Below are 14,268 nucleotides of genomic sequence, written 5' to 3' on the forward strand. Positions count from 1 at the left end.
TCTATTATGTTTAATGTGAGTCTTTACTAGCTCATTTGGCCCAAAACACACCTGTCATTCAAATTATCACTCAAATTAAAAGTTTAATATCGTATGTACATTTTTTTTATCACCACAGGATTTACTTTTTAAAATCCTGCCACCATCCTCTGGGATTTGACTATCCTCCGTGGACACGAGTCATGAAAACAATAAGCTCATTAGAGACTGGTAGAACATGCACACTGAACATTTATTTAAATCAATTTGTGCCACATTTTAAATGTTTTAACCTGAAAACATTTCGAGTGGTACTCCCAAAAGCAATAGAAATAATTAGGATTGGTTTAAAATAAACCAATGTTAACTTCCCTAGCTTCCATAAGACATACCAATACAACCCCTATTGTGCCCTGGTGGATTCAAATGCAGAAAAACATGAAGATAACAAATTTTAACTGTAAACGCAATCATAAGATTAGCAAATAAATATGTCCCATACATTGACCACATTCGCAAACGGAAAACTCACAAACACCGGTGTTTAACTCAAATTGCAAGACCGCAAAAAACGCAAGATGACAATCAACGCCACCGCCGCCACCGCCGCCCGTTGTGCCTACTCATTCCAGAAGACCCTGTTGAGGACCTTGTTGACATTTCTGATCAGAGTGGCATTGTATCTCCACAGCGTGAGGTCCACGACCAGCGAGTCGAGCGGCAGGTCGGGCTGCTTGGGCGATCGGTAGTGGTGCATGATCGCGATGTATCCGGGCACCGTCTGCGAGATGCCCAGCGCGTTGAGCGTACTGTGCACCGACGTCTGCAGCACCGCGCGTGGGTTCAGGATCATCTTGGTCGGGTTGAAGACCTCCGGCAGGTTTGGCTCCCGTCTAATGTGGCGCATGATGTTGACGCCCGGGATGGCGTTCCACGCCTGGAACTTCGACCCAAACTCTTCCGATACCGTGTAGGGAAACACGTGGTTTTCGAATGTGTAAATGTCGGCGCCGTACTTGTCGTTCAAGTACCGCATGAGGTCCTTCCATTTTGTGTGCTTCAAAGGGATGATCACTTCGTCGATGTCCGTGAGGACCAGGTAGCGCGTGCTGTACATGTGCCGAGACACGCAGTCGTTCAGCGCCGCTATCTGGCCATAGTAGTGCAGCTCGCCTGGGTGCTCGGGGTAGTGCCACCCTCTGGACACCCGCACGTAGTCCGTGATGGGCCACTGAACGACCTCGACGAGGCCGGTCTTGATGTAGTAGAGGAGCACTTTGTTCAGCTCAGAGCTGCAGCTTGTGTTGTATACCGTCACGCGGCCCGCACCCAAGATGCGGTACATTTCGATCGCCTGCACGAACTGCAGGACGTTGCCGTAGTTCCCGAAGAGCGTGGAGATGCAGACGCTGAATTCCTGTGTGAAGGTGGGGGGCATGTAGAGCCGATTTCGCACGGGCATGAAGACCCACTCGGCCTCCTCCTCGTCCGGTATTGTGCGCATGCGCTGGACGGACACGTGTCCCGGCTCGCAGTCCAGCGGCTCCGTGCACAGGAAGTCGGCCGTGCCGTACGGGAAGTCAAAGTGATCCGAGTGGACGTAGGCGCTGGCGGTGACCGTCAGGATCTCCGAGTGCCCTCGGCAGCAGAAGTGGCAGGAGAGCACGTCCGGCTCATACCGGTTGGCGATGCCGATGATGCGTGTGCTCTGACCGGCCTCGCGCTGGTCGTGGTACGCCGACACCAAGAATATCTTGGTGTCGCGCACGCGCATCATCGACGTGTTCTGCAGCGCTCCCCGTTGCCCGCACAGCGTCACGCGGTCGATCTTATCAGAAGCAGACCCCGGCTTTGGCCTGAAGACGGACGAGTTAACCTGGATAACCTGGATATAAGCATGCGTTAAATGTATTACTAAACAATACGCTCCCAGCAGCACTGAGCCTGCAGCTGTCAGAACGGTGAAATAGTTTTTTTTTATTTCTCTCAATTTCAACAGATGATCTAAATAGTCGTGGTCAATAATAATTCGTTTTACACAAACATCAACATATTTCTTTGGTGTTATTTTAGTCTTAATACTGGCCAATACTAATTATAAAATCTATTGAAATTGAGAGAAATACAAAATATTGTCAACCAATTACACAGCCACCACCACAACCAGAGCCGCAACCACCACCACCACAGCCACCACCACCACAACCACCACAACCAGAGCCACCACCACCACAGCCACCACCACAGCCACCACCACAACCACCACCACAGCCACCACCACTACCACAGCCACCACCACAGCCACCACCACAACCACCACCACAGCCACCACCACAACCACCACCACAGCCACCACCACAGCCACCAACACAGCCACCACCACCACAGCTACCACCACCACAACCAGAGCCACAACCACCACCACCACAGCCACCACAACCACCACCACAGCCACCACCACAGCCACCACAACCACCACCACAGCCACCACCAGAGCCACAACCACCACCACCACAGCCACCACCACCACAACCACCACAACCACCACCATAGCCTCCACAACCACCACCACTACAACCACCACAACCACAGCCACCACCACAGCCACCACAACCACCACCATAGCCACCACAACCACTACAACCACCACTACCACAACCACCACCATAGCCACCACAACCACCACCACTACAAGCACCACCACAACCACCACTACCACAACCACAAACACCACCATCACAACCACTACAACCACCACCACAACCACCACCATAGCCACCACTAACACGACCCCAGGCCGCCACCACCGCACCTGCCAGTCGAGGGCGCTGTGCTCCTGCTGCTGCTGTTCCTCTCCGTAGAAGCGCCACTTCGCATCGCCCTTCGGCTCGCACGCGAAGCTCAATGCAACCCGCGGGCACCGGCGGCAGCAGCAGCACAGAGGGCAGCAGCAGTAGCAGAGGGCAGCAGAAGCAGAGGGCAGCAGTAGCAACAGAGGGCAGCAGTACAGAGGGCAGCAGCAGCAGAGGGCAGCAACAGTAGCATGCGCTTACGGAAATAATTCCATGAAGATAGCTGCAACTCAACTGCGTTCAATTAAGATCGCATTGAAATCACGCAGTTGCCTCTAAACGAGCAAAAGGCGAAAATGACCCGAGGCAAGGCCACTGGGCAACGGAAACCACGTGGCATTAAGAGGGCAAAGGTGCAGCCCTGCAGTGCCGATGTTTACCGCACACCGCACCCCCCCCCTCCCGTACCCGCAGCTCCTCCGTACGCAGGCTGCACGAAGGGACGGTGCCCGACCGCTGTGGCCCAGGCGTCGTGCCGCGCGTGGCCCGGGTGGCCGCCCGTGGCACCGCGGGGGGGTCCGGTCGGCGTGCCCGGCGCGGAGTGGCAGCTCGCCGCCGCTCCGATACCGCACGTGTGGCAGCGAGCGGCGGCCCCCCCCGGGGTGCCCGGCGAGGACTGGACGGGGGGTGAGGGTGGGTTAGGCAGCGATTAGAACAAATCACGACGGACGACGTACGCATGTCAAACTTCTTATGCACCTTCTTGGTTCTTTCGGTAAAGTCACCACCACATAGAAGGGAAACAATAAAATAATAAAAATATAAAACTTTAAAATTCTCACGACGTTTCGACTGCAAGACAAGCAATCATCATCAGGTGTAAAAACCACAGCAAGACATTTTTTTTTTAAAAGTGGCGGGTTTTTTTTAACGTTAGCACCACGGAGAGCGATTTGGCAGTTATTCAGATGGACAAGTCCATCTATGTTCGGAAAAGAGGGGGGAGACGAAAATGATGGATGCGGTCTGAAAGCCACCGTAAGCGTGAACAATCAATTAAGACCCGGAATGGTTTATCAAATCCTTCCAATGATTGCTAAGCCAGAATTCCTTCCTCTCGGTTGAAATTGTCTCTGTGTTTGTATATGTGGATAGCCTCATAAACGAATCTCTCATGGTAGCCAGATGGCTTACAGAGAACCTCTGTAAGCCATCAGGCTACCATGAGAGATTCTCCCGTTTCGGTCTTAGGAGGAGGGATAATTGCGATGTCATCACCCGAGAGCCAATCAGGTGCCAAGGGTTGCGCAATTCAGCCACTGGCACGCTGGCACCCGGGCTCGGATCTTGGTAGCCTCTTCCATCTCCTCCTCCTCAACCTGTAAAAACCCTCCACAGCTACCACTGTTAGCTAACTATTGGAACTCTCAAATGCAACTTTCATCAAGCCCCCCAAGTGTGAAGTGCAGTCTCCAACCTCGTATTCTCCACGATCTCTGGCTTCCTCGATTCCAGTGCCGTGAAGGGAAAATTTGCCCGAAATGCGGCCGATCAGCGTTGACTTTTTTTTCCACATTTTGTCAACATGTTGCCAAAGATGTCCCTTAAAGGCTTAACGGACGTTCGGGGCAAGTGCAGTGCGAGCAACTACGAGGCCGGCAAAGCACACGGAGGAGGTGGGGAAGCCAGACCCACGCCCGACCGCCTTCTCCCCAGTGGCGATGTTTATACATCGCACCAGGTGCTCATTGGATAGACCTCAGGAAAAGCCCGGGACCGTTTCAGATAATCGTCACCTGGCGTTGGCCGTAAGTGGGAATCAAACCCCGGTGGGTCGTAGGCGGGTTTGTAGTGCAGCGCATCAACCACTGTGCCACCGCTCCCCTAAACCATGGCACTGCTGCAGTGGCAAGATGTTAACTACCTCGCCTGGAGTACAATAGGTCGTGGGGTTTGATCCAGACCCCCGACGCCTGCATATTTTTGGAGTTTTCAACGTCCTCCCCCGTGGTCACGTGGATTTCTCTGGGTCATCCATTTTCTACCTCCACGTTTTAGAACCGACGTGCATTTGGAGTATTTGGCTGCTGGAAATGTCCACGCGATAAGCCGCTTCGTTGAGCAAATCATTTGTGGCCAGGTCGCTTCTGAAAAGAGAGTCAAGTAGCTCGGTGGGCCTCACATGGTACAATAAATAGTTTAATGGTAAAGAGCGGCTGCACCTCTCACCTGCACCATGGCCACGTCGTGGTGCAGAGCGGACAGCATGTACTCGCACGGGGTCAAGTCCTTGATCTCGCTGACGCGAAAGACGATGTATTCGAAGACCTCCTCACGAGGGGCGATGGGACGGTCGGCGGGGCGCCCCTCCGTCCCGCGCAAGCGCACTGCGCGCACACAAAGACGCCCGCCGCTGGTACAGACCTCCACGTACCCGTTTGGTCAAGCGTTGTTACGGTCGAGAGCACCTATGCAGGTCGGAGCAGGTGCGTGGTTGTGGGTTTTGGGCGCCACTGTGGTGAGAAGTTAACTACCTCGCCTGGTATATATCGAAGGTCATGCGTTTCATCCCAACCCTGACAACACCTGCTGTAGATTTGGAGTCAGCGAGGTTTTCTCTTCCCATGGGTCGAGTGGATTTCCCCCCCCCCCCCCTCCAGGTCCTTCGATAAGCCACTTCGTTGCGTTACCTACCATTTGTGGGGAGGTCGCTTCTGAAAGAGCAGTATAGTAAGTGGGCCTTACCCGCAACCTAAACAATTGTTTAAAATAGTTTCTAGCTGGTTCAGCTACCTTCATCCTCCCCAGTGCTGATTTAATCATCTTTTTTACTAACACACCGCACCAGGTAACTTCACTTGAAGGCAGTCTACCTACACGAAAACCAGAATGAGTTGGGATACAAGGCCACCACCGACGACGTTGTCTGTAGCCAGGAATCAAATCTAGCTCGCGGGGTTCCGAGCTGCACACATTTCTCAACTCTGCAAGCCAAAAATTGAGATTCATTTATTTCCTGCCAGAAGCTGTATTAAATATTCTTGTTTCTTTCGGTAAAGTCACGTAGAACGGAAATAATAAAAATAAAACATAAAATAAAAATGAAATTTATTGTATTTTTATTTAAATAAAATATAAATGAAATTTATTTTATATGTATTTTATTTTATTATGTCTTAGCTGTATTAAAACCAACCAATAGCCTGTCATCCATAAGCCATATGCCTGCAGGTATTGAATGTTTATGGGTATCAACATCACAAATCCCTATCATCACCGTCGCAAAGAAGTTCTCCATTGTGCCAATTTAATCCAGACAGGTGCCGTTGGCCCAGATCTGTGAACGAAGGCAAAAATGAATCTGGAACATTTCCAAATTAACTGTTTTGGGGCCTCTTCTTTGGTTCTTTCGGTAAAGTCACCACGTAGAATGAGAATAAAATAATAAATTGATAAAATAAAATAACACAATAATATTCTCACGACGTTTCGGCCACAACACAAGCGGCCTTCATCAGGTGAAGGGGTCGAGACTGTCTGGTAGGACAGCGCTGGAGTGTTTTGGGGCCGTCCAGAAATGACGTCACGCACCTGGGGGGGGGGGGTCAGACATTTGTGACGACGTGTGACGACTGGGGGGGGGGAGTTTGATAAATGTGACGTCACATCAAAATGCGCAACTTTAAATATAGACAACACGTTCCACTTAATTAGACTTTTTAATGTTTTCTCCTACAAGATCAGAGTGCAGCGGCACATTAAATACGCACTACAATGACAACAATAGTTTAAAGCGATTTGAAGTGTGTTTTATTTTGGCGGGGGGGAGGGGGCAGAGCTTTGTGACGTCATATTTGAGGGCGGGGGGGGGGTCAAAAAAATCGTTCAGAATCGCGTGACGTCATTTATGGACGGCCCCTTAAGCGGCACCCTGCCGGGCTTTTTGGCCGGGGTCACGCGCCGTCTATGACCAGCCGCATCTCATTGCCCTGTGACTACCGACCCGGCTTCAACACTTGATTTTTGCGCGCAGCGTTTTAATACGTTGTTTTTGTGTGGAATTATTTGCTGGTTTATTCCAGAATGTTTCTGTTACGCGTCGTCGCTTTAAGATGTTCTGTGTTCAAATTTTGTTTGTTGCGGTTGCACCCCGACTTAAGATGCTCGCATGGCTCACAGGACTATACCTAATAAATGAAACTTGAACACGCGCACGCACCGAAACCACGAACTTGTTCAGGTCAACGGGGTTAATCGCGCGTTCGTGTTGGCATAGCTGTCAACCCCTTATCAGTGCCCCTAGATTGTTACAGATCGATTCAAACCCTTATTGGTCACCCCCTGCCCTTATAAATATCAACGTTTAGACAACGAGGTCCCGTCGCAAGGGAGAAACGCAAACAGACGGACGAAACAATGTGTGCCCGTATTGAAACGGCTGTGCACCCAATAGCCTTCGTTGAAAAATACTTGAAACCACTGCGAACCAGAATCAGCAAGAACAACCTCAGAACATTCGTGATTAAGCGGGTGACGAGTTGAAGAACTTTGCCCCAGCACAGCTAGAGGCGCCGGCCATAAATGACGTCGCGCGATTTTGGACGATTTTTGCCACCCCCCCCCCCCCAAAAAAAATATATAAAACACGCTTCAAATCTCTTTAAACTATTATCATTGTAGTGCGTATTTAATGTGGCGCTGCACTCCGATGTTGAAGGTGAAAACATTTATTAACAAGTCTATTTGATTAAGTAGAACGTTTCGATTTAAAGCTTTCGTGACTGCAGGGATTCATCTTATTGGCTCTTTCGGTAAAGTCACGTAGAATGGAAATAAAATAATAAAAATAAAACATAATAAAATAACATTTTATTTTATTAAAAAAAATAATAATAAAACATTATACAATTTTCTTAACAATAAAATGTTATTGCTTTATTTTTATTATTTTATTTCCATTCTATGTGACTTTACCGAAAGAACCAAGAAGATAAGTAGAACGTGTTCTCTATATTTAAAGTTGCGAATTTTCATGTGACGTCACATTTCTCAACTCCCCACCGCCCCTCGTCACACATCGTCACAAATGTCTGACCCCCACGTGACGCATCAATGGCTGTCATTTTAAACATTTCTGGGCAATTCCCACTGAGATTAAGGACTCTCTTACAAATCCAGGTTAATTGAAAACACAAAAGTACATACAGCAATCCAATACAATCATGATTTAATTTAGTTGTTTTCATTTTTTTTAACCTACGTGACGTTACCGAAAAAAAACAAAGACTATCTTGTCGTTTGAGCATCTTAACACCTCCTGTTTGATTGCCCTGAAAAGGGTCAAACCCCTCCTTAATACCCCCCCACACATTGACCCCACGACACCCACACCAATCTGTCCAGAAGGCGACAACGTCGCCGACACGTTCACCTCCTCCTGGCAAACTTTCCCCAGCCCCAAGGCCTCCTCCTGCTGCTGCTGCTGCTGCTGCCCGAGCGAGTCGCCTGTTAGGACGACTCAAGCGGCTTCATTAAACCCTTAACCCGCAGCTTCGGGGTGTCCACAGTCATCCCGTGAACCACCCACCCCCCAGTGCGTAACCTTTCGCCAAGACGACGGTGGAGTCGTCCGTGTTGATGTCACAGAGGATGCCCTCGTAGCGGATGCCCGCCATGGAGAGCAAGCTCATCCTGACGCCCATGCAGGCCGCCCAAGTGGCCATGGTCGCCGGCTCTGGCTACGGGCGACGAGAGGGGCTGGTGGGGCCGCCTTGGTGGGGCCGGGCAGGAGGAGGGGGGGGAGGGGGGAACTTGGCCCGGATCGTGAGACGACGACGATGATGATGGTGGTGGTGTTGGTGGTGTTGATGGTGGTGGTGTTGATGATGGTGGTGGTGTTGGTGGTGTTGTTGATGATGGTGTTGATGATGGTGGTGTTGATGATGATGATGATGGTGGTGTTGATGATGGTGATGTTGATGATGGTGGTGGTGTTGATGATGATGGTGATGATGATGGTGGTGTTGTTGATGGTGTTAATGATGGTGGTGTTTATGATGATGATGGTGTTGATGATGATGGTGGTGTTGATGATGATGATGGTGTTGATGATGATGGTGTTGATGATGATGGTGTTGATGATGATGGTGGTGATGATGATGATGGCAACAACCCACCGCGTGGCCCCCACGTGTTCACGGACACGCCACTGGCACTGCAATGCACTCTGGGTAGCGCCAAGTGGGCGGGATTGTGGGGGGAGGGGGATTTGTTTCTCTTCCGCTCAACGTCGTGGGTTTTTTGCTTTGTGTTTCATTTTAGTCATTTTTTATTTAATTTTTATTTTCTATCTACGTGACTTTACCGAAAGAACCAGGAATGTGAACTGCATGAAATATAAAGTGGGTCACGTGCATGCCTCTCGACCAATAGAAATACGCGGCGTTTTTTTAAACCGAGGGGCAATTCCCCACCCCACCCACCCTGCCCCCCGTCCACCCCGCCCCTTACACCCCCACCCCGCCCCCTTACACCCCGCCCCCTTGCACCGCCCCGCCCTCTTCCACCCCGCCCCGCCTCCTTCCACCACGCCCCCTTCAAACCCCGCCCCTCCTCCACCCACGTCTCTCCGTGACGGTTTGAAGGCCCAGTTCAGTTTTCAGTTTATTTTAGCCCTGTGAGCGATTCGGCTCTTGAATCGGGTGCAACCACAACAAACAAAAAAAACAAAAACACGAACAAGAAAAACATCTTAAAGTGACTATGTGACTGTGCAAACAGAAAATCCATGAAAAAAACAGCAAAATATTCCAGAAAAAAGTAGCCGTACACCAACGCTGTGTGCAAAAAATCCCAGTGGGATGCAAGTCAAACAACAACCACAAAAACTTAGATTAAGGCCATCAGTTTAACTCCGTACTACAACAAAACAAACATGTCCAAACCTAAAAACGTTTTCCAAATCACCAAAAAATAAAGCCATAATTGCAGCGTAACAGTGATCACAGGGACTGTGACCGAATTTTTACAATTAACTACATAAATAACATGTAACACCAACTCCTAGAGCCATAGTTGGCTGCATGAGTTACTCCACAACAACAGATGCATCGGTCTGAGTATCAAATTACTCAATGTACCTTTAAGATCAGCACGCTAAATCAAAATACAGATAATACTTTGCAGCGTCATCCGGAGCGAAACATTTTATTTTATGTTACGCCAATGAATAGCAGTGGCAGCTAGGGGTGTACAACTCCTCGAGAGCAGTTTTGAGAGAAGATCTCATTGGTAGCGATTCAAGTTGCAGTTTATTGGCAATAGCATTCCAGACGCTGGGGGCATCAATAGCAAAGGCCCTTCCTACGGCAATAGGGAATGTGAAGCTGGTAAATGAGCGAAGACCTGAGGTCAAATTTGTTATTTGAAATAGAGTGGAGATCCAGCAGGTAGTCTGTGGATTTTTTTGTAAGTACATCGTGAATAAATAAGATCTGGTGCACAAGCCGTCGAACATTAAGAGACGTTAAGTTTGACCCAATGTAGAGATCACAGTGGTGAGTCCTATATGTGCAGGTCAATGTAAATTTTAAGGCCGAGTGATAGATGGAATCAAACTTCTTCAGTACAGTACTTGGGGCTGATTTATACACGATGTCACAGTAGTCAAGTAGAGGCAGTATGGTAGCTTTTATCAATTCCAAACGGAACATTGGGGGGAAGCAGTGCTTGTGTCGATACAGAAAACCAATTTTTATTTTTGTCTTTTTACCAATATAATCAATGTGATCTTCAAAATTCAGTTTTGAATCCAGGATGACCCCAAGATACTTATAGATCTTGACTTGCTCTATTTTATAATTATTTAAGGAATGTAATTGGGGAAACATGACTTCCTGCTTCAGTCCTGGTGAGAAGCATAGCACCTTGGTTTTGTAGGTATTCAGGACTAGTTTAAGAGCAACTAGCTGATGTTGTAGTTTGTTGAAATCACCCTGTAGCTTAGCAATCACGTCATCCGGAGAGCGGCCAGCAGTAATCACTATTGTGTCATCTGCAAAAAGATTTACCCTGGAATGATCCAGGTCAGTGCCCAAGTCATTGACATAAAGAGAGAAGAAAAGGGGGCCGAGGATGGAACCCTGTGGAACCCCTTTTGTTATCTTAACACTGTTTGACCTCCAACCATCTGTGAATACAGTTTGGGTGCGAGAAAAGAGGTAATTTTGTAACCATTTTACTGTGTTTTCGGAAAAACCGAGGCAACTTAATTTACTAAGCAGGGTGTTGTGGTCTACTGTATCAAAAGCTTTGGACAGGTCTAGAAAAAGACAGGTACAGTACTGCTTATTATCAAGGCTACTGTAAATGTGATTCAGAGAGTCTAATGCAGCAGATGTGGTGCTGTATTTTTTTCCGAACCCAGATTGTTGCAGATGTAGTAGATAGTTGGTGGACAGGAAACTGCTAATTTGGTAGGTCAATAATTTTTCAAAAATTTTCATCAACGGGGACAAAATTGAGATAGGTCAGTAGTTATTTGGATCATCTTTAGGGCCCCCTTTGTGAAGTGGACGGACATAGGAATGTTTCCATTCTAGAGGAACTGATGCTTCTTTGATGGACAGGTTGAAAATATGGGCTATATGTTTGTATATTAGGTGACCAACAGTTAGTAGAGCAAAGACGGGAATACTATCTGCTCCGGAAGAGGAAGACCCTTTGAGGTAAGACAGTTGTTTCAGAACATTACTTTCGTGGATTGTCTGGAAACTAAATTCGTTTAATGTTTGGACAGGGGTGTAGGAATTTGCATGAGCAGAGGTGACTCCCAATACATTATAAAAAAAGATTACCAGCTTCAGAAAAATGAAGGTTAAAATTGTCAACTATTTTTTTGGGATCTGAAAAATATTCCCCATTTCGGTTAAGCTCAACGGGCAGATTGTCTGTTTTGGATGCCTTTTCGATATATTTGTTTTCAAGAAAATCCTGGCATTTCCATGTGATTCCAGGAGAGTGGAGGAAAAGTAGGCATTTTTTGCATGCCGTATTTTTTTGACGTATCTATTCCTTAAAATCCTGTATTCTAGCCAGTCATTGACCAAATTACTTTTCTCAGCACATGCCCAAGCCTTGTCCCTAGTTTTCATTAGCTTTGTAATCAAATGATCAAACCATGGTGGGCGGTTGCATTTAGTTTTAAATCTAACCAACGGAGCATGTTTGTTAAGAATTTGGAGAAACGTGTACCTGAAAGTCTCCCAAGCCGTAATCAGGTTGGGGATATCACAGACCTTGTCAATATCCGAGTGAAGCACATCATTAGCAAATGCCTGAGTGCTGAAGTGTCTCATAGAGTGCTTCTCAACCAATTTAGGGGGGCTTTGGGTCTGGCTGATGATCTCACTCCAAAAATGAAGGAGTGATCACTAAGGTTATTACCCAGAACACCAGTCAGTGTGAAATTGTGAGGGGCATATGTCAATAGGACGTCAAGCAGAGTTGACTGTCCCGAATATTTTAGGTTGGGTCTTGTGGGGACATTTATTAATTGAAACAGATTAAATTCATCTGCAAAATGTGTGGCCACGGCCGGCGGGTTTAGCCAATTCCAATTTAGATCACCCACTAAAACTATTTCACCTTTAGGGAGGCGCCCAAAAAGCTCTCTCAGTGCAGACGCAGCTTCAACATCCTTCCCACTAGGCGGTCGATAGCAGCACACTACCAATATCTGTTGATTATTTGGGAGCGTTATTTTGAGAGCGAGACCTTCAAAGCAACATTTTTTAAACAAGGAGCGAGCTAGTGAACAAGCTCCTCAGCCGCCACCATTTCAGTCTCCGACCGCCAGCGCTTCCTCTGCGTCTTCGCCATCAACAACTCCAAGTCCTTCGAGGACATCCACCAGTACAGGTGGGTCGGTGTGTGTGTGTGTGTGTCGGACTTAACGCATCCACAAGTACAGGTGGATGTGTGTCGGACTTAGTGCATCCACAAGTACAGGTGGGTCGGTGTGTGAGTGTGTCGGACTTAGTGCATCCACAAGTACAGGTGTGTGTGTCGGACTTAGTGCATCCACAAGTACAGGTGTGTGTGTGTGTGTCAGACTTAGTGTATCCACAAGTACAGGTGGATCGGTGTGTGTGTGTGTCGGACTTAGTGCATCCACAAGTACAGGTGTGTGTGTGTGTCGGACTTAGTGCATCCACAAGTACAGGTGTGTGTGTGTGTCGGACTTAGTGCACCCACAAGTACAGGTGTGTGTGTGTGTCGGACTTAGTGCATCCACCAGTACAGTGGGTCGGTGTGTGTGTCGGACTTAGTGCATCCACCAGTACAGTGGGTCGGTGTGTGTGTGTGTGTGTCGGACTTAGTGCATCCACAAGTACAGGTGTGTGTGTCGGACTTAGTCCATCCACAAGTACAGGTGTGTGTGTGTCGGACTTAGTGCATCCACAAGTACAGGTGTGTGTGTGTCGGACTTAGTGCATCCACAAGTACAGGTGGGTCGGTGTGTGTGTGTGTCGGACTTAGTTCATCCACCAGTACAGACGGGTCGGTGTGTGTGTGTCGGACTTAACGCATCCACAAGTACAGGTGTGTGTGTGTGTGTCGGACTTAGTGCATCCACAAGTACAGGTGGGTGTGTGTGTGTTGGCATATTGCATCCACAAGTACAGGTGTGTGTGTGTCGGCTTAGTGCATCCACAAGTACAGGTGTGTGTGTGTCGGACTTAGTGCATCCACAAGTACAGGTGTGTGTGTGTGTGTCGGACTTAGTGCATTCACAAGTACAGGTGTGTGTGTCGGACTTAGTGCATCCACAAGTACAGGTGTGTGTGTCGGACTTAGTGCATCCACAAATACACGTGGGTGTGTGTGTGTCGGCGGTGGGTGGCTTACTGCAGCTACCATATCATGCGTCTTGTGCTGGAAGAAATAAAGCCTCCAGTTAAATTTTTGACTTGTTACACTGGTCTACAGCCAAAATGCTTTCGAGAAATAAACATGTAGTCCAACTTTACTAATTCTGTGTCACTGAGCTGTCCACTTGACACCACCTGAAGAAGGAGACTTGTGTTGCCTCCTAAACGTCGTGATTTAATTGTTTTCTTTTGTTTTATTTTATTTTTCCTCCGTGACTCCACCGTACAAATTCTCAACATTGTTTCGTGAGGAGTCGACTCCTTTTTAATCGCATTAAGAATCGACTCCCATTGACTTGCACGGGGAATCGGATTGTAGAGTTGTGTTAGAAATCGATTGCTCATTGAATTGCATGAGGAATCGACTTAGGGTCTGAATCAATTCCTTGTCGACTTGTGTTTGGAACCGGTTCGTCGTGTGGAGTTGGATCCGGGTCCGGGGGGTTCAGCATTGCCTGGTGAGTTTACACTCAACACTCACCACTACTCACCACTAGTACACTCACCACTACTCACCACTACTCACCACTCACCACTAGTACACTCACCACTAGTACACTCACCAC

The 14,268-nt window shown here is 48.1% G+C and overlaps 1 protein-coding gene across 3 annotated transcripts; it reads right to left on the minus strand.

Moving 5' to 3' along the window:
- Positions 1-213: 213 nt before the first annotated feature.
- On the minus strand, positions 214-9,006 carry LOC142912065 (beta-1,4-galactosyltransferase galt-1-like). 3 transcript variants are annotated; one of them, XM_076060351.1, is made up of 5 exons: positions 8,374-9,006; positions 5,001-5,158; positions 3,240-3,447; positions 2,792-2,879; positions 214-1,864 (listed from the first exon to the last, which is right to left on the minus strand). In XM_076060351.1, exon 5 carries the CDS (start codon positions 1,754-1,756, stop codon positions 599-601), a length of 1,158 nt encoding a protein of 385 aa, XP_075916466.1. In that variant the 5' UTR covers positions 1,757-1,864; positions 2,792-2,879; positions 3,240-3,447; positions 5,001-5,158; positions 8,374-9,006; the 3' UTR covers positions 214-598. The 3 variants fall into 3 exon arrangements, with proteins under 3 accessions (XP_075916466.1, XP_075916467.1, XP_075916465.1); XM_076060352.1 differs by lacking the exon at positions 2,792-2,879 and having other exon boundaries at positions 8,359-9,006; XM_076060350.1 differs by lacking the exon at positions 2,792-2,879 and having other exon boundaries at positions 8,374-9,005.
- Between the last annotated feature and the right edge of the window lie 5,262 nt (positions 9,007-14,268).

This window comes from Petromyzon marinus, unplaced genomic scaffold, assembly GCF_048934315.1.
Source record: "Petromyzon marinus isolate PM22_M1 ecotype Great Lakes invasive population unplaced genomic scaffold, UKy_Petmar_22M1.pri1.0 PM_G_Scaffold_184, whole genome shotgun sequence".
NCBI classification, from domain to species: domain Eukaryota; kingdom Metazoa; phylum Chordata; class Hyperoartia; order Petromyzontiformes; family Petromyzontidae; genus Petromyzon; species Petromyzon marinus.